The sequence below is a fragment of the Podarcis liolepis genome (genome assembly GCF_965112155.1).
Source record: "Podarcis liolepis genome assembly, chromosome: 9".
Classification (NCBI taxonomy): Eukaryota; Metazoa; Chordata; class Lepidosauria; order Squamata; family Lacertidae; genus Podarcis; species Podarcis liolepis.
Window position 1 is genome coordinate 36,844,005 of NC_139564.1, and position 21,655 is coordinate 36,865,659.

A 21,655-nucleotide genomic window follows, 5' to 3' on the forward strand; every position below is an offset into this window, starting at 1 on the left:
CCCATATGGTGGGGTTAATATTGCCAGCCTTCACGTCACGTTTGCAGACAACTTTGTAACGTAGAATTCGTCTGCCAACAGGTCTAGTGCCTGAAGCCAGCTCCTTGTAAAGCACATCCTTGAGGATCTTGTCATCTTCCATTCTATGTATGTGTTATTCACGTTATTCAAACCATATTTTGACATATGATTAAGTGTGCCAAGCCTCTCTGTGTTATGCAGCACACAATGCACAAATGACAATCAGAAAACTAAGTATATCTGTGCCACAGACCTCTTACAAGGCATAAACATGTTGTCAGTTGAATCCTTGAGAGCCAGTGTGGTGCAGTGGTTAAGAGCGGTAGACTCGTAATCTGGTGAACCGGGTTCGCGTCTCCGCTCCTCCACATACAGCTGCTGGGTGACCTTGGGCTAATCACACTTCTTTGAAGTCACTCAGCCTCACTCACCTCACAGAGTGTTTGTTGTGGGGGAGGAAGGGAAAGGAGAATGTTAGCCGCTTTGAGATACAGGTAGTGATAAAGCAGGATATCAAATCCAAACTCTTCTTCTTCTTCTTCCTTATGATAGAAATTTCTACTGAACTTCTGCTTGAATTCTGTTCAATATGATGGACTTCATTTCCATAACCTGTGGTGTGAACTAGGCATGACAATGAATGTGGGATCCCTGCCCAAAAAGGCAAGCCAGGCTCCCCCTCTTTTGACAAGGATCGTATTGTGAGAAACATTTCTCCGGTATCCCACCCACAACCCCAGCATCAGCCAATGATGTGAACTGAAGAGAGACACATGGTTTGATTATGTTACCATAGTATGGAAGTATCCCAAGCTTAGGTATCCCAGGGTTGAATAACTCTGCTTTATTGTACTGATGTTCTCAACAGGAAGCAAGAACCAGGGCTCTTCCTGAGATAAAAGCAGCAGTTCTGAAAGCAAAGGGGGAGACCTTGACATAAAAGGAAGAAAGGCAAGGGCATGTTAGTTTCTCAAGAGGTATCTGGGAGCCACTGCAGGAGACAGAATATTGGACTTGATATGCCTTTGGCCCAATCCAGAGCTGCTTGTCAAGTTTTTCATTATGTTTATGAGGAGCTGGCCTACATGATGTGACAAGGTTATAAAATAATATATAAAGTAGATAAATTCAGAAAAAGAGCACTATACTTCTGTGGGTGTTTTTCTTCTTCAAGTGAAGCACCAACATTCAGTGATCAAATTACTTCAGACATTTCATAGTTTTAGCATCAGGGAGGTCTGTTATGACAACACAGAGGTTTATCTAATCTAGGAAGATCAGGTCCCTGAATTTACTTTCTTAGGTATTTATAATGTGCTAGCCATCATAGTGCTAAGCACAGATGTGTTTGCTTTTCCTTGTATGGGCCTTTGTACTTGATATAATCATTGGGAAATGTTTCTTCTTGATGTACATGTTGTACACTTTGGTGGGCTTTCAGCTGGCATGTTTTCAGCTATGCCCCACAAAAGTCACAATGGTGATGGTATGCTTTATGCTTCAACCATCTGAAGCAAATAGCAATTGCTCTAAGCAATTCCCAAGTCCTGACAAAGCGAGGATACAGCTAGTATACTTCCATTGACATATATATTGTGCAAGAGATACAAGGGGCACTGAAGTCAACAATAATATCAAAATATGTGCAAATCATGGCAAATCTGGAAAAAAAGTGGAGGAGAACCTAGGAAATGGATGAAAACCAAACCATGGTCATACTAAAGGTGATCCAGATGGCCTATCATACCCCAGTGTGTGTCACACAGGAATTAGGTCAGGCATTTGTTCCATGTAGTTGTAATCACTTGGAGGGGCAGAATGGGGTTTTTCCACCATTGTGCCTTTCACATCCCTTTCCTCTCCCTTCCCAAACCATTCATTGAAGAGATCATCTAGAAAGGATATGGTCTCCTCCTGGCCGAGAATGCTCATCATGCAGTATTCCCAATCTTTTCCAGATGTCACCCCTCAAAAGAAGGCAAGATCTGGGTCTGGAAAAGGATGCAGGGGCAGAGTGCTGCCCCACCACCATGGAATTATAATTACACAGAGGGAATATCTGAAAAGAGCTATGATGTGCTTTTTGTATGTCAGTACTAGAAGGTGCAGTCAACAAAATACATTATACTATGAACCACTGCCCTGAGGTAGTCACTCATAGGATGTGGTGAGTTTTAGAATCTGTCCCAAAGCATTGTCTGGAGGCACATGATGCAACTGTCTTGTCAAAGCAACATATTTCTGGGTGTGGGTAATGTCTGGATGGAAGACCATCTGGGGACCAACTGTCTGCAGTCTTGATTTCCATGGTGGAAGAAAGCTGGATGCAAGTGTGTTAAATATATAAAAATAAAAAATTGGCACATGAGCTACCTTTGGTGCTTTATACCATTGGTTTTCCATGTACCACTGCTAAACCTCAGGTCCTGTTTATGGACTTCCCATAGACATCTGGTTGGCCACCGTGAGAACTAGATGGCCTGATCCAACAAGGCTCTTATTATGTTCTCTTCATGGCACACAGTGGCATACACTTTCCATTCAACAGTGGAAGACAGAATGGAGTATCTCTTCCTTCAGCTTGTGTGGCATCCTTTGGCCTTTTGCTGCATTGGAGGAATGGAAAGCAAAGCAAAGCAGTTACATTAGCCAAATACTTTTTTAAGAAGTGTGATGGAGCTAGCCACTTCCATCCTGCTTCCCAAGTATAATATTTGAGCTTCAGCTGGAGCACTGCAGCTTACATCACTGCAACTCAAGCCAGTCTACAAGACCAGATTATTCCTTCCAAAGGATGAAGATTGTACTTCTAGGCCTGTGATGTGTACAGTGACAGGTGCTATTAGATTTTGTTAAAGACTCCTTGCTACAAGGAAAATCAGTGACCTTGTTGTTAAAGGACAGCACTTAATTCTCTGAAATGCTTTTTCTTCTTTCTCCCCTGCTCATTGGTTGAGCACATGCCATGCATGTAAGAGTTCCCAGATCCATTCAGCCTGTGGCATCTCCACAACGGGCTGAGTCCTCTCTGAAACCCCAGAGAGCTGTTCCCAGACAGCATAGGTGCTGAGTTAAATGCACCAATAGTCTGACTCTGTATGAGGTGGCTTCCTGTATTCCTTCCTTCTTTGGCAAATATTAGAATAATAATAATAATAATAATAATAATAATAATAATAATAATAATAATAATAATAATAATGGCATATACATGGTTTCCCTTTAGCAATTAGGATGTGAAATATGAAATATGATTTTTAACAGTGTGTGCATGTGAAGCATTTTTCAGGATACAGCCATAATCTTCTGAACTTCCCTGTCCAATTTCAGATAGTGTTTACCGGTAGGCACACAGACTAAACCTTGGACACTTTTAAAGGACTGGTAAGGAAAAAAATCTTCTAGATTTGTTCAAATTCAGAGAAATCTAATTTGATTAGCTTCTATGGTTCATTTTTTGCCCCTAAACTTTATCTGCAATATGCATTTGGAGAGACGGTTAGTGTTGCTACAATCATTCTTTAGCATCTGTTTTCTCATAAACTTAAGCTCTTTAAAGTGTGTGTAAACAAGCCTTAAACTTCAAATACAAGCCACCCAAGAGATTACACAAAATAATAAAAGATTGTTAACAAACTTACTATGGAACAGCACAAAATTATGACCAGTAGACAAACATATTCAAGGACCAGGTCAAATGTCTGGAAAAATGGGATAGACAGACTTCTGCTTGCAGCATTAACCTTTTGTTACAAAGAAGTCCACTCATGCAACTTCTTTTCATGGTGACTAAGTCCTCTCTCTCTCTCTCTCTCTATATATATATATATATATAGTGAATACTTAAGATTTTCCATGGTTTGTGTAGCAAAGGTAATCCATATTTTCCATTTGGATAAAGAGTGCAGGATTTGGTTCCAATGTTCAACAGGCCCCACAAAAAATTATAATTCTTGCATTTAAGCAGAAGCATGAAATAGACCCGGAGCAAATAGATAACTATTACATCCTAACTTATTAGCACCAAGTCAGAATTTTCTCTCTGAGTCTAGTTAAAGGATAGACTAGAACTACTGGACTTATCAGAACTATGGCATCATTTGAAAGCCCATACCATAAGTATATTCATGAATTCCCCAAATAATTTAGCTCAAAGTTGTCCATGGTCCTCCAAATTCATAATTGGTGGTTTTTCTATTGCTTCTGTCTGGCCCAAGACTTGCAGAGTCCTCTGTGACTTCAGAAAAATTAAAGCAGTGGCAATCAAAGGCTATGACAGCTGGTATCTGCAAAAGGCTCTTTGATGTCACAGAGAACCTTGAAGGCCTTGCTGACTTACCTGCAAGAGTATCAGAAGCCCACTCTGACATCAGAGCAGCTCATCATCCCAAGGCATTAAGTGAGTCAGAACAAGAAAAGAATAAAGAAATGGTAGCAAAGAGATTCAGCATAACACTAAGCCAAACTGTGACTTAGCACAAGCAAGCAAATGTGTGGGTTCATGGAGTGAAGATCATGGTTGCAGTCTGCCCCCAGTCCTGGAGCTACGCCACTGTTGGGCTTAGCATTATATCTGAACCTGGGCTCATGGTTTTTCTCCTCCAAGAGCAAACTTTTATTACAGCTTTTGGTTTGTCTGTACTGGGGGATGAGTGCTTCAGCTGCAATCTTCATTCTAGGAACCTACACATTTACTCATTCACCCATATTTGGTCAAAATGTTGGTCAGTGCATTTATTCTTCACAAACAGCTAAGGGAGCAATAAAAGCACCAAGTGTTCCATTTTCCACAACTAGAGTGGCCCCATTCAATGAATGGGCACTAGACTGTGGCCATAACACTTGTTCAAACTGTATTTTCTTCCACATTTTGTTAGTTTTATAGTTTGGCCATACTGTACATATGACAGAAAATACTCCTGGTATTTCAGATTCACTGTATGCCCCTTTCAGCTACTACACCATGCACAACCATATGTAAATATCAGTTCTTTTAAATAAAACGTCCTTCATGTGTGAATAATTTGGAAATATGCGCAGGAATACAGCTAAATGAATTTGCAATGCAGAGCCTAAACATTCAGTAATATCACCTGAATGGAGTAACATTTACAGTTATCTAAACTAAATTGTACTTCATACATTGCAACAATTCAAATTTTATTTATCCATGTATTGCATTTCTCATTTATTCATTAACTATGAAGAAACCTATAAACCTCCTTCTGATGTATTCATTTAGTCTTCTCTTTGTAAAAACAAAAACAAAAAAGGATAGCTATTCACAGAAAAGAGAAAGAATTATTTGATTAGCAACTGGGATCTATTGTACATATAGCAAAGCTCTGGTTCCCATCAGATAAATAGTTTTTGAATTCCACAACCAACTCTGAAAACAGGTTCCATACTGCTTTCTTCAAAGAATTTACATTTCCAGTAAGCAGCCTGAGAAGCAGTTTAAAACTGGTGAAGTCTCTGTTAAATAGTAATACTCCTTGAAGAGTGTAACAAAGCTGGACAGCTTGTGTTTCCCAGTATCTGAACTTTACTAAGTTCGTTGAATAAGTATTTGCTGCCCCACACCTGCCACTTACCTCTTCAGCCTCTCTTCTTGAGTGCTTTTCAGCCAACTGAGGCCATGTCTGTTATTGGACTTTGGCCTATTATTTATTAATTCTATTTATAACTTCCACTTCACCAATTGGTTCCAGGGCAGGGTACCTACAATGTAAAAGTAACAATCAAGCTTAAGAGTAAAGCTTGTTGGTGCAAAAAATATATAAAAAGGCCAATTCCTGGATGTGAAGATTCAAGTTAGGGGCATTAACTATTTCAGTACATGGTCAGCTGTGAATTTGCTGTGTGTCATGGGCTAATACTTGTATAAATCAACCCTAAGCTGCTTGTTAATATGGGGGAGGCGGTGTTCTTCCACTGGTCTTATCCACTAAATTGTTTTCCTTCTGAGGATATGTGCAGCAAAAAAAACCATATTGCTCATAAGCTACTTCTGGAAGACTCAAGGAAAGAAATTGCTCTTGACAAAAATCATGTCGGATTCAGGAAATGTGTGGTTCAGCCACTTGGTAGCAATGACCATAATGTAATTAAACTTGGCATCCTCTCATGGGGATCATAACATAAACCAATAATTTCACAGGAAACTTCATTTTTTTAATAACACGGAAACCAGAAATAGCCTAAAGGGGAAAGTTAGGAAATTAAAATCTATATGATCAGAACAGAGGCTGCTTAAAGATACCCACTCAAGTATGAAAATTTCTGGAATGTGAATAAAATAAAAAGGTGTTACAGCAAGGTGGATGAGATTATTAAGACCGAACACACTGTATCTGGAAAACCATTTTAATTCATAATTAGGCTGTAAACTTACTGTAAAATGTAACAGCAATATCGTACTGTCATTGAACTAGCTTGCAATGTTGAAAGTAAAGTTAAATACTTGAGGATTTAAAAAAAGGGAAAGGGTCAAATAACTAACAATTGGTATAATGACTAGAGCACAGTCTTTATACATTATACAGTGGTTACAGACGCTTCAGGTTACATACGCTTACAGACTCCGCTAACCCAGAAATAGTACCTCGGGTTAAGAACTTTGCTTCAGGATGAGAACAGAAATCGTGCGGCAGCAGCACGAAGCCCCATTAGCTAAAGTGGTACCTCAGGTTAAGAACAGTTTCAGGTTAAGAATGGACCTCCAGAACGAATTAAGTTCTTAACCCGAGGTACCACTGTACATGCTAGAGCACAGCAAGCTGAGGTACATATTCACAACCAGTGGGATGTAGTTAGGGTTAAGAGCATAAGAATAGCCTACTGGATCAGGCCAATGGCCCATCTATCCCAGCAACCCGTTCTCATGGTGACCAACCAGATGCCAATGGGAAACCAGCAAACAGAACATGAGCAACTGGTATTCAGAAGCATTATTGCCTGTAGCTGTAGAGGTAGAGCATAACCATCATGTCTAGTAGCCATTGATAGCCCTTTCCTCCATGAATTTGTCTAATCCTTTTTTTTAAAGCAATCCAAGTTGACGGCCATCACTGCCTCCTGGGGCAGCAAGTTCCATAGTTTGACTATGCACTGCATGAAGAAGCATTTTATCTGTCCTGAATCTTATAACATTAAGGTTGTAAGGTGAAGCTACCAACATGAGTTTGACCAAACTGCGGGAGGCAGTGGAAGACAGGAGTGCCTGGCATGCTCTGGTTCATGGTCACCTCCTCTGACCTCCTCTGTGGTCTAATCCTCACTAGGTCTGTTCAGTTCAGTTGGGGAGAGCAAATCATACTAAGTCAACATTTATTTAGGGTGATGTGGTGACTGTCTCCAAGTGCCATATCTTCTCCCAGATACAGATATCCTGGATATACACTAGCTCTTGTCACTCTTGTCCCTTGGGGAGGCAATGTACTTTTTCTCCTGGGCATTATTCAGTGCTTTTTTCTGGGGGTTCACGGGGGTACACATACCCCTAAACATTTTGTGAATCTTTGTACTTTTGTCCATTTACTGTATTTATATTCCCCAATTTGAACTATAAAATGGTGGTTTTCTTGAGTCAAAATGACCTCTAAACATTTTTTTGAGGAAAAAAGAGGAAAAAAGCACTGGCATTATTAGTAAAGAGAATTAGCTGTCTCTGGATCTTCTTTGTAGCTGAAATTGAAGAAGGCTTCCTAGTCATCACATTCAGAAGCACCCAGGCAAATGTTGGTGCTGATATAAACTGGGGTTGCATTCTGCCTCAGATTAAAAAAAAACATGAACCACAAGCAAATTTCTCATTCACATGTATATTTTAATCATACTAATGAAACTTTTGAGAGCCTGTCCAGACACTCATTTGCTTCTGGGCAGACATCATGGATTCCCACAGATTATATTAGTTTTGTTCACATTGAATTGCCAGCATTCACCTCACACTGGCATTAAACTCTGGATGAAATCACATGAATGGACATTCCCTGGGGAACTGGGCATCATCCTACAATGTTACTTGAAATGACCAAGATTTTCTGGAAACAGATGTTTATGAATGGACATCATAAATGTTGCATACTGATTTTTCAGTACAGATTCAACAGTTCTGCAAAAATCAGGCTCTTTGACTTTTCTCAAAAAAAAAATCATGACTTCTCTATCAGATTCTAAAAAATAATTTTAAAAATTGTACGCCACAGCATACCTCCGATAAGCTTGGCTACATCAGTATTTTGTAGTTAGTCCCATAATTGTGATCAAGCATTGTGTATGGGAATTTTTTTGTTTAGAGATGATGAATTTCCTAGGAAATGAGCTTTATTCATATTATCTGGACTCTGTTTTCTTTATGTAGCTATGGATTACTTTAACACAGGATGGAGTCCTTAATTTGTAACACATGATTAAGTTTTTATAAATTGCTACATTGTATCTGTATCATTCCTGGTCTGGTGTGTGTACGTATGTTTTAACAAAGATGGCTTAACATAAGACAGATTTTTGTTAATGGAATCCATTCCACCCAGAAGGTGTTCTTTACAACAAACAGGAAACACTGCTATATATAACACAAGGTCTGAGCAATGGAAAGATACATTGATGATGTCACTTATTATAAATATTATTTGTACCTGCTAGTTTATTTCAGAGGAAATTAGGAGAGTGACATCATAATGGTGGCTGACTTTTATTAATGCTCGCTCTCCCTTGCTCTCATTCATTCCTAGATTGTAAATTGTTATAAAGGGAAGAAGCAGCCTTAAAAATTCTGTCCCTCTTATCTTGTGAAGATTGTTTATACAAAACATACAGTTGATAGCACTAGCTCTGTTATTCTTGCCATTAGCTTTCATGTAACTCAATTTTGATATACAGTTAAATGATTTGTCATGGAAAGCAGGATGTGATCTAAGCCAAGGGACAAACAAGATGTGCTGTAGGAGATGAATGAAGTCTCTTGACATTTAGGGGCTGAGGATTGGTGGGTTGTTGTTTTCTTACTGAATTACAACTTGGGAGGCAGCAAGTTGGAGTTCTGACAGCTTGCCCAAGCCCCTGCCCACCCCCATGGATCCAGCCTATGTGGTTCTGCCCTAGTTGTACTTCCAAGTCCTTTCTTCATAGCTGCATGTGTAAGAAATAGATATACAGAAGGGCAAACCATGGATATTGCTTTTGCTGGGCTGGTGCAACTAATTTCAGTTATTATTCTATTTTTCCCCTCTCTCAACTTTACATTTAGGGTAGGCTGTAAATGAAGTAAAGATATCAATTCTCAGTTTTAAAAATTAGCATATAAGCAGACTGGCATTTCCTCAGCATTAACTAAAATTTGATCATTATGAACCATTTGCTTGTCCATTAAAAGATATGCATTTAATAGAGCTCTAGATTATATAATTTACTATTGGCCCAGTATTCTGTATTTTGTAAAGGGGGTCATAGGAATTGAACTTTATATGTTATTCTAGTAACGTATACCTTTTAAATTGCTGATATGAACATTGTATAAAAAGAAATTTTATAAATCTCTTTAAAATGTGTCTTTAAAAAAAAAGTATGACCTTTAAGTCACAACAATCTGTTACATAACTCGGCAAGGGAAGTCACATGGTCGTAACCTCATATTTCCTTAAATTTATGATTGTTTCTTGGTGGTCCAAAACACATTTTTAAAAGTTCCCTTTCATAGTAGTAATCTTACTAAATTGTTTAATGTTTGCTCTAATAAAGGTCAGCACAAGTTCTTATTTAGATTTACAATGGGAAATATAAAATCTCAGATACCAATGAAACCTCAAGCAATGAAGTCAGGGATTTCCAGTGTTATGTTTCATTCTAATGATGCGAAGATAATGCCTTTAGCTGCATGACCACTATATTAGCTACAGACCATAAAATAATCTTTATGGAAACAAGGAGTCAGAAACCACGTATTTCTTACTCCAGCCAAGCATTCTCATCATTAGTAATATTTGGTTGGTAAAATCTCCCAACCATTTCAGTATCTCCTGCCTGCCTGCCTGCCTGCCTGCCTGCATCAAAATATGAGGGTGTGTAACAACAAGAGAGCAATCATTGTGGCATGTTTCCCTGCTCTTGGATCATAGAAATATATAGAACAGCCTGACGCTAGGACCAGTGGTACCCAGAAAAAACACTTTGGGTTGTACAAAACATGATATGACACTTCTGCTGCAGGAAATTTTACAGGTGTTGCAGGCAGATGTAGTGTGGAGTAGATGAAGGCAGATGAAGGCATTTGGTTGTGCTGCTGCAGATGCACCAGGGTGTTTCTTCTCTCTGTGCTTGTTTCTCTTCTGCTCACTACTATGGATATACAACCTGTCTGTCTGTCTCCAGGCACTGAGGTCATCTGCAAGGGTGATGACCCCACACAGCAGGGTTGAGGCTGCCACAAATAGGTTTATTGAAAATATGGGTCGAGTGGATCCATATAAGTGGTAAATATGACCATATGATGGCTTTACAATGGCCAGGATGCAAAGTTCTGTATGCGATTTCCAAGCATGCATCAGAGATTTTTCAGTTCTTTCCCCACCCATTTCTAACAACAGCTCCCTTTGCCCCTAAAACGCTCTCCCCAAATTAGGACAAGGAACCCTCTGGAGTAGCATCCCACAAAGCATTATCCACAAAAGTACATTGTGCATCCATCCAGGTTGCTCTTAGCCCAGACTTGCAACTCAACCTGCATTTTTCATGCTGCAGCAATGTGTGCCAAAAGACATGGCAGCTTCAACTTTTTATGGGCCATAGTGACTTCCAGCTTCATTCATTCATTCATTCATTTTATATAAGAGTGTTTATATACTGCCATCTCATAAAATATCAGGGCAGTGTACATCAATTTAAAAGCATTAAATAAAAATTAAAAGCAGTACAAAACAATTCTTAAAATGACTAGCTACTCAAGAAAATTTCAAACAGCTACATAAGGTTCACTTGAATGCCAAAAGTGATGTTGCCTGCTGAATCTCTGCTGGAAGTGTGTCTCACAGCATGGGACTGGCGACACTAAGTGGTCGATTTTTGGTTAAGTTCATTTGGCGTTCTTTAACATGGGGGATAACTATCAGTGCTCCTCCGGATGATCTCACTCGGTTATGTAAACAGTGGCTCCCTGGGTGAATCTCAGCACACTGAGCTTCTTCCACTTGATCACAACCACTTGAAAAGCAACTTTGCTGCAGAGTGTCAACAACCAATTCCTCTTGAATTTGTTGTGAAGAAGCATGCTTGATGTGGGCCCAAAAGGTCACATTCATAGAATAGATGCTTATCCATTGCATAGCAAATACACGTTGAATTTTGAGTTGGGAACATGATGAAGCAATTGCAGCTTAAATATTCTCAACATAGCTATTTGAATTATGCATTGGCTGTTGAGAACACGCAGACTGCATCCATAGCAGGTGGCTATTTTCACTATAGAAAAGTTAAGCTACAAACATTCACCTGGGTATTGGCAGTATTTTTTTCCTACTTTTTCAAACAGTAGTATTATGAAAAGCTAAAGTCAAAAGGTTCTTAAATGGTCAGTCGTGGCTAGCTTATTAAATAGCCATCATTATCCCATGTTGCTATAACATCATTAAACCAATGTTTAAACTGGGCATCAATGCACTTTAATGCAAATTAGATCTTCAGACTATAGCAGCTCTTCATGACGCCATTCAGGGAAATTGGCAGGGCTGGAGATCACAAGGAATGAATGAAATGCATGTATTGTATAAGCATAATGTGCAAATATGAGTTCAAATGGAATACACGGCAGTGACCTCAGATATTAGGTTCAGGATAATCACAGTTCAGATAACTGGTGTTACATTATACTTTGTGTAAGGATACTGAAATCAACATATCATGGCAACTTGGCAGCAGCTGCAGATTGTTTTTGTTTATGAACTTAGAAAGAGGATGGATGGTTTACCAAACCTTTCATCCTAGATGCTGCTAATTGAATGAGCACTTATGAGGCCTTTGAAATGCAATGTAATTAACTGTTGCTGGGGTCCAAAGAACCATACTGGGAATGCAGTGGGGACTTTCTGAAAGCAGCTCTCCACATTACTAAAAAAACAAACAAACCAGCAACCCAAACCCAGTGGAAGTCCAACAATGGTCTCTGATGGTGGCCTCTAATTTAACATAAAGAGGGGGGAATCATAAGGGGAAACAAGGGGTTCCATGGCCCACTGGTACTTGCAAGGAGGGCCTGCATGTTCCTAATGGGTTTTCTTGATCTTGACCCATGTCTTTGATTTCAATGGGAGTTGAAGGAGCTTAACTTTGCATTAACTTTGCATTTAAGTCCATTTTTGCACCCAGTTGCATATAACAGATTGGAGTTGGTTATGCCTAAAGTAGACCCACTGATATCAGTGGGATTTAAGTTATGTCTTTATAAACTTTAGCCCCATTGATTTCAGTGGGGATATTCTATGCATAGCCAAGTCTGGATCCAACCCAAAGTTGCAGAAACTCTGAAATGTATTGATATTGCTAAGTCAGCAATAATAACAGAATTTCACCTCAGAGGTCACAATCTGACAGAGGATAAGGCATGTTTCAGCCCATTGATTTAAATGGGTCTAGTTGAGGCAAGAGTCTAGCTCCAGTTCAAGAGTAAAGAACTTATGTAATTGTGCCATTAATGAAAATAATGTTTTCATGCTGTAGCTTTTCTTCTTGAAATCATTATAGAATTTCACAACCTGCAATCTATAAGTTAACCCATATTTATTTTAAAGGGCATAAAAATGCATTTCAAGTTATGCAGATTGTACAGTTTTGTTTGCCAGAATGAAAGCTTGCATTCTGGTCCTGTGTGCAAACAAGAAAAAGCACCCTGAAACAGAATAGTGTAAAAATATTAATATACAAAGTCTTCATGTCCTATTATAAATGTATTGGTATACAAGCACAGTCTCCACATACAGAAGTACATTGTATCATATTTTATCATGGATGATTTGTCATATTAAGGAACTCCATTTCAAAATTATTTTTTAAGTACAAGTAGCAAAGAAGAAGAAGAAAATGAACAACAATATATCAAGATCACTAAAGGAAAGAATAAGCTCACCGATAACAATCATTATGGTGCATGCCTATACATGCCTACTCAGAGGTAAACCCCATTGACTTCAGTGGAACTTACTCCTTGGTAAGAGAGTATAGGATTGCAGCCTTAAGTATATCATGCTGCAGGAATAACTAGAGAGAGATGGCCTATGAAGCACCTCATAAACAATAGCATATTTAACTTATGTGTGAAATATTCTTTTCTGATCATACCCCTTTCAGTGTATTTTTGAATCTCTGTTTGTATCAATACTTATTAATTAGAAATTTTCTGTACAAAAATACATTTATGCTAGTATGCTTGGAGGGTGCTCTTTTGCACTCTGCACTTCAGAGCTCTGAAAGATCCCCCTCCCTTTCCCTCCCACCCCTCCCTTTTTGGGGTTGGCGTGTTTTTTTTTTTTTTTTGGTTTTTTGTGTGTTTTTTGCTGCATTTTGTTGCTGGCATTTGTATTGTCACAGTACATGAAACTGATGCTAAACATATAACAGTACTAATCTGTGTGGCATACATAAATAATGAAAGAAAGATGTTTGGGCATTTTCTATTTTTGTTTTTTGAAATAATAAAATCGTTTGCGCTATGGACCCCCGTACAGAATGATGCTTTCATGCAGTGAGAATGGAGGCTGCTTATTACCTACAGTATGCTAGCAATGATGAACAGACCACCATCGTTGTGACAAGTGATGTAGTTGCCTCCAGGGTAAAACAAAGGTTTACATATTACACAAGCAATTTAACTGTTTTCTAAACATATTGCCAAGACAGTGGGAGTTGGCACTGTGTTTCAGGGCTTGGATACTTGGATTTGAAGTGACTGCTGATTATAGACCTTTTTCCTAATTTTCCTTCTGCTTATAACAAGCAACCTAGTAATCCAGGAAAGAATTCTCTGCAGCACTTAAACTTGTCTTCATGGCTTCCCAAAGATCTCTCCACAGAAAAGGAGTGAGGAGGCTTGTATACCAATAGCTACACAAAACAATTGTTCTCTTCCGACTCTCAAGGAGCAACAACCGCCGCCCCCCCCCCATTCCCCAAACCGGATGAAATGTTTTATAATCCTTTTTTGTGCCATAGTTAGAAAAGCAAGAAAGAAAAGAAGAAAGGAGGCAGGCAAAGATTACTCACAAGAAAGAAAGAAACTTTTTTTAAGGGGGGGGGTCCCTCTTCAACACAATAAAGAACATAATTAACTTCACAATTCTTTGTTTTGCTTTTTTTCCCCATTTGACTGCAGGGTGGAGATGAAAGAGGGCTCTTAAGCCTTGCATTCCATCCCAATTACAAAAAAAATGGAAAGCTGTATGTGTCCTATACCACCAACCAAGAACGATGGGCCATTGGGCCACATGACCATATTCTTAGGGTTGTAGAATACACCGTGTCCAGGTACGAATTTTGTAAACAGCTTCAGCAGCAAGTCCCCATATACAGTGTACTTCGGCTTAGTTGTGTCATATGTTGGGAATCTGTCAGTCCCCAAGCCCAGTTTTTCTGCTTTTGCATGCCTTGCTTTTAAACAGGTTGCCACTCATTTACATAGGATCCATCTGGATACTGTCAGTAAACCTCCGTGACAGATTTCAATCAAACGCTGCTCAGGCAAGCAGCAAAGTGCAGTGCCTTGCTCTCTTCAATAAATCCTCTTTATTCTATAATGATTAATGCTGTATTATGTTCTATCATGTTATTGTTATTTATTGTTTGTAAGCCACCATGGGATATTTACCTGAATGAAAAGCAGCATAGAAATATAATCAGTCGAACCAATCTTTATTCAAATGTATATCCCAAATAATTTCAAAAAAAGACACAGTAATGCACATTTTTTGTATTTGATACTAAATTCTAGTCTTTTGGAAAGATCTGACACATCACTATTTTTGGAATTAAGAAGGTTGATTATTGACTGAGGAATCTGCAACAAAGTCTGACTCTATGCAGGACAATGCTATGCTAACCTACTACTCTTCTGATCTAGCTTATTAGTGGCATTTGAGCAACAAAATTCATCTTGATGGTGGTTTCTCAAGTCTTAATATGGCTTAAACTGACCATACCCACTTCCTTTTTTCCTGGACATGAAGGAATGAGGAATGTTAGCCTCAAACTGAGTTGGCAGCCATACTACATGTGACTGACTAGTTACTGGTATGCCTCAGAATGCTCTTTAATGAGATCCCTTTGGAGAGTGGTTCAGTTGTACCTCTCTCCAACGATCCCTTAAAATCCACTATCAATCTATGTCCTCACCACCTACAACTGTGCTAAATAACATCTGTTTATTTATTTCCATATGTCCCACCCTTTTTCCAAGGAACTTGGGGTGGCATACACATTTTCCCCAAATTTATCCTCACAGCAACCCTATTAAGAGAATAGTGACTGGTCCATGGTCATCTTATGACTGAGTCACCCCAGTCCTAGTTTAAGACTAACGCATGGAGGAGGAACCTGTGGCTGTTCATATGTTGTTGGACTCCAACTCACATCAGGCACCGGCAGCGTTGCTAGTGTTCAGCAATAACACTATCCAACATCTGGGGTGCCACAGCTTCCCTAACCCTTCTCTATTATACCACACTGGTTATCTCTTAATATCAGCAACAAAAACCTGAGATACATTCAGGATGTAAAACCTTTGCCACATGGCAAGCAAAGCAACAAAACAATACCAAAAAAACCCCCGCACAGTGTTTGATGACCAGTCACAGTCCACTAAGGAATCATTGGCTCCCAGGCCAATTGAGTGGAAGCTATCATGCCTCACCCATGTTTAAAAGGACCTAGGACAAAGCTTTATTTCAAAAACCATATGTCCCTGCCATTCTGAACTAATGCAAGGATGATTCTGGGACAGAGAAGAAACATTTTAAACATAAATTTAATTGAAATATATTATTGAGATTAATTCCGCAATCCTTTTTCTGTGCTACAGGAAAAATCCACATCAGGTTGATACGAGAACAGCAAGAGGTTTTCTAGAAGTTGCAGAGCTACACAGAAAACACCTTGGAGGACAGCTGCTGTTTGGCCCTGATGGGTTTTTATACACATTCCTTGGTGATGGGATGATCACTATAGATGATATGGAGGAAATGGATGGTTTGAGGTATAATAATTACCAGTGGATAAAATCTTTCTTATTTATTGTTTCTTTTTCAGCACCACACCCTCTAAAATAATTCTACCATTTAGATGTCCAATACAGATCAGTAATATAATCTTCATCATTGAAAACATGTGGCAATACCCCTCACTCACTATATTTATACACTTCATGTGCTGATCACTTCAGTGAATGAATTAGAATAACAAGATGCAGACCACCATAGAAGCATTAATGCTTAATGGAGGAAAATATATTTTATCCATACTGCTCTGTTTATACTGCTCCCCACTCGATATAGCTAAACACAAGTACCAGTCCTCCAAAATGGAGGAACTCATTTGAGCAAATGTGTCCAGTGAAAATCATAGGTGCATGCAGCATGTCATTTCTGTCTCCTGAAGAGGCCAAACTGAGACTTAACAAGTGGAGGCAATCTAGAGCTATGTACAGAGTCCGTATGCTGCATTAAACCCACAGAGATTACTCTTTTGTTGGGTAATTTCCTGTGTTTATCACACTACTATTTAAATGAATGCTGCCCAGTAAAAATCCTTTTAAAAATCAATTGTGTTATCCTCCAACTTTCTCAGTGATTTTACAGGTTCTGTGTTACGCCTGGATGTAGATACTGATTTCTGCCATGTGCCTTATTCCATACCACGGAGCAACCCACACTTTAACAGCACCAATCAGCCTCCTGAAATTTTTGCCCATGGACTCCACAATCCAGGCAGGTAAGTAGGTTATATTTCTTTTTCAACATGAGCATAAACTAACAAAGAGATAAGCACACTTTTAAAAAATTGAACATTCAGAGACAATCCTTCATAGGGAAAGGGAGGGAAAAGACAAGAAAATAATTTAACCGAAAGGGTGTGTGTGTGTGTGTGTGTGTGTGTGTGTTCTTCATGGGCATGTATATTTGGAACAAGGTCTTACAACTGTGAAAGAAGATCCATGTGTTCGTTCGGAAATACTGTATTAGTGTGTACATTACATTCCAGTCTACTAAACAAATACCCTGTGGTGAACTGGTGTTGCCATAGGGAGGTTAGAGTTTAAATCACTTTGCCAGCCATACATTATGCACCACAAGAACATGCTCTATGGGGAGCTGCTTCAGGCACCAGGCCTGTTGGAAGACCAACTATTCACTAGAAAGATTTCTACAAATGAGACATGAAGGCTGGCAACATCAACCCTGCTGTGTGGAAATCCCTTGCAAACGACTGCAGTGCCTGGAGAGAACTAGTGAGGTTCTGTATCCACAGCAGTGACCAGAGCAGGAATGACCACTGGGAAGAGCACAGAAAGAAGAAACACCATGGTGTGTCTGCAGCAGTACAACTGGATGCCTTCATCTGCCCCAGCTGCAACAAAACATTCTCTTCCTTATTGATCTCTACAGCCATCAGGCGCTGTAACTCTCCAATGATTTGACTTCACCCCCAAAGGCACACTCTTCCATTGTTTCCCAAGACAGGCGGATGCCGAGCATCAAATTGTATGAATTTCTTTTGGTTTTTGCACAAATCAGAAACAAACACTCTGGTCCAGGAATTTTCAAAATGGGTTTTTGTTTCTGTCAAAGGGCTTGTTTTTCTAATTTAGTATAAAATATTCAGGTAGTCCTTAAAGAACACAAGAAGAGCCTGCTGGATACAACCAATGGCTTAACTAGTCCAGCATCCTGCATTCACAATGGCCAACCAAGATGCCTGTGGGAAACCTGCAAGCAGGATCTGAGCACAAGAGCACTCTCCCCTCCTGCAGTTCTGAGCAACTGGTATTCAGAATTTTTACTGCCTCCAACCTTGAAGGCATAGCATAGCCATCATGACTAGTTGTCATCAGCAGCCCTCTCTATGGATCTGTCTAATTCTCTTATAAAGCCATCTAGGTTGGTGGCCATCGCTGCCTCAATGTAACTTATGAATTGCAAATGCTTGATACCCTGACTTTAGTGAAACTAAGTGGTTAGCTACATATTACAGCACACACGTAACAGTAAGGTAAAGGTAAAGGGCCCCCTGACCATTAGGTCCAGTCATGGCCGACTTGGGTTGCGGGGCTCATCTTGCTTTATTGGCTGAGGGAGCCAGCGTACAGCTTCCAGGTCATGTGGCCAGCATGACTAAGCCGCTTCTGGCGAACCAGAGCAGCGCATGGAAACACCGTTTACCTTCCTGCTGGAGCGGTACCTAGTTATCTACTTGCACTTTGACGTGCTTTCGAACTGCTAGGTTGGCAACAGGAGCTCACCCCGTCGCGGGGATTCGAACCGCCGACCTTCTGATTGGCAAGTCCTACGCTCTGTGGTTTAACCCACAGCAAAAGAGAAACATATTCAGGAGGGGTGAATCCGATGGCAAGAGAAGCTGCAGAAGGAGAGCCTGTGTTTCCTGTTCCAGTTTCTCCACTCCAAATCCCTTCTCCACTCAACACTAACACATGCGTGTTTACCCCTTAGTTTCACCACAATCCCAGTATAAAGTATTATAGATTTCCACTCAGTAACTCAAACCAACTGAATAGTTTATATAAAATTATAAATAAGTAGTACATCGCAATGCTGCAGCAATTTCCCCGCCTGCGTCAGCAATTAACTCATTCATGTTCCACAACAGTGGCTACTGCAAGCATCATCAATAGCAAATCCAACAACATGACAACAGTAGGTTCTAGCCCAGCTTCAAAGTCAAAAGATTTCTGCAGCTACACCCACACACCCACATACCACTCCATCTTTCCAGCAAGAGACATTATGACAGTTCAAAGACACATTCCAGCTGGGCAAAAGCATTTAAGGAGTGCTAGGGGCAAAGCCAGAACGAGTTGTGGTCTGGGGTGGGGTGGGTAAAGGATTGTCTGGAGGATAATACGTAGAGGACCAGAGGGCTGTATTCAGCTCCCAGGCTAAGGTTTCCAACTTGCATAGTAAACAAACCTTATAAAAATGGTCATTTACATGCACTTGAGGATCAGCATTTCAGCATGGAAAGCATTGTTTTGTATTTTGGTATAGAAGCAAAGTGGTAAATGACAGAAGGTTTGCTGTTTCATCTCTCTTTTAACATGCTGTTGAACAGGTGTGCCGTGGATCGTCACCCAACTGATGTAAATATTAATTTAACAATACTTTGTTCAGACTCCAATGGGAAGAACAGGTCCTCAGCAAGAATCCTTCAGATAATAAAAGGGAAAGATTATGGTAAGTCCTATAATATGTACAGTATATTTAGATAGCCTTCCAATAATGTGTAGGATAGTGAGTACAGCCCTACAGGCATATCTAATATGTTATATGTGAAAGGGAGCTAAAGGAAGATTTTAAAAATATTTTTACCATTACACTCTTTTCAAATTAAAGTATTTCTAGTCTCATAATCACAGATACATGATTTTAAAATGTTGCAGCATTATTTACAACCCAGAACAGAGTTATGAGCACTTAGGACCCATTGAAATCAGTGGAACTTGAGAGCATGACTAGTCCTCTTCTAGATTTCAGCTTTAGCTATTGCACATATTTGTGGGTACATTTTATAAATGCCATACTAAAGAGTGATGTGGTTTATTAAGCCACAGTTCCAGTGGAATTCTGGGTTATTCTAATGAAGATGAAACAAAGCAATTTTGTGATGCAAAATTATGACCACCCAGGGAAGAATGCAATTAAAGTACTGTGGTCCCTTGCTTAAAAGAATAATTTATCAGATTGCATAATATTGTCTTACTTACCCTAAAAGCTTAACATGCAAATTCATTTTCCAAAATTTAAGGAAAAAATAAGTGCAGTAGTCTCCAGCTTGCTAGAGTCTAGCAAACAAAAACCATGTCTGTGCCAATCATTTAAAATTATATATTTTGGGAAAACAAGGAAGAATCTTGTGGCATCTTAACGAGTAATGAAAATGTAAGATTTTGTAGACTAGAATCCACTTCATCTGAGGCGTGAAGTGGAGAGAGAAAACAGTCATGCAAGATGCAGTCAAATGGTAATGAAATGCAAAAAGTAGACTGTGAAAATTCAATTAAAGCATGCATAGGATTGTGCTGCATAAGATCTAATGCTGGACAAATGTTGCTGACTAAAGAAACTGTAATGTTATTTTAGCTTAAATTCTACCTTGCATTTTCTGGTTTTGCAGCACTGGGGTTGTTGAAATACAAATATCCTGATTTTTTACTCTCCTCTTTCAATTAAAACATGTCTTTAACAAACGAAATTGCATTTAATCTAACACTGTGGTAGTTCCTTTTTAGAAAGCGAGCCTTCACTTTTGGAATTCAAGCCATTCAGTAGTGGGTCATTGGTTGGTGGATTTGTATACAGAGGCTGCCAGTCTGAAAGACTTTATGGAAGTTATATATTTGCAGACCGTAATGGGTAAGTTTCTTTAAAACTCGCACAAAAGCAATACAGATGTAGCCCCCCTCATAGTAAGTGCCTGCATCTTCTTCCTCCCACACATGGCAACTACTAAGCACCCTTTTCACCCATTTATGAAGTCACCATTTCCTCTGATGCTGTAGACTGTTTTATGCCCCTGCTTTCATCTTCACCTGCATTCCCTTTCCTCCTCCTCCCGCCTTTGCGGCAACCACCCCTTTTTATCCCTGCCCCCTTACTTTATCTCAACTGTCCCTTGCGCATAGATCACCCCCATTTCCATGACTTCTCCTCTCTCCTAGTCTGCAGTCCCCTTTGTGCACACATCCCATGCTGATATTGTTACCATAAAGCACCAATGCTGCAGCAAGCAAAGGCTCCAGCAGCTCAGTCAGCTGCTTGTGGCTGGAAAGCCAGACAGGATGTTTGTGACTGTTGCCATGGGAACAAGGGGGCAGTCCATTCTGTACTGAGCACCGGATGTTAGCTCAGTGTGTGTGTCATATGACCCGTACTGGAAGTACATGGGTGGAGTTTCTTCTTGCTGTTGTCGAGTGCAGACATGTTTCTCTGTACTGATATGAGAGACAGAAATAAAAGATGTAAATAGTTTTCTGTCTGCTTCTTTCCCCTCCCTGGGGGACACCAAAGGGGAGAGAGGAAGAACGGTGTGTTCCTCTCACACATCTGAGAAGAATCGCCGAGACCTCGCCTGCTTATCAGCAGAGTGGAGACGCAGGGAGGTCGACAGGAATATCTGCCGGTGCCTACGCTGTGGCACATTCCTCTGACCCAGGCAGAATTCCAACAGATATATGCTACTGTATGTTTAAGATGAACAGCTTCTTAAGAGCAAGCCTGTCGGTTAGTTTGTTCAGTTAGGGAAGGTTATGTTCCGTTAATGGATGTTGCATATGTTTGCTTGTTAGAAAATATCTGGTCGAAATTACTACATCGAATCTGGGACTTCGTGTTGAAGAAAACACATGGCACCAGGAGTGAAA

General features: G+C 39.8%; 1 protein-coding gene across 5 annotated transcripts in view; it reads left to right on the forward strand.

The window, feature by feature from the left end:
• The window catches only part of HHIP (hedgehog interacting protein), a 72,514-nt gene that overhangs the window by 32,042 nt on the left and 18,817 nt on the right, over positions 1 to 21,655 (forward strand). For all 5 annotated transcript variants that reach the window (XM_083520003.1, XM_083520004.1, XM_083520006.1 and 2 more), the window contains exons 5-9: positions 14,384 to 14,535; positions 16,085 to 16,258; positions 16,849 to 16,992; positions 19,348 to 19,469; positions 20,525 to 20,648. In XM_083520003.1, the coding sequence (XP_083376129.1) occupies positions 14,384 to 14,535; positions 16,085 to 16,258; positions 16,849 to 16,992; positions 19,348 to 19,469; positions 20,525 to 20,648 (716 nt within the window). The remainder of the gene's footprint in view (positions 1 to 14,383; positions 14,536 to 16,084; positions 16,259 to 16,848; positions 16,993 to 19,347; positions 19,470 to 20,524; positions 20,649 to 21,655) is intronic.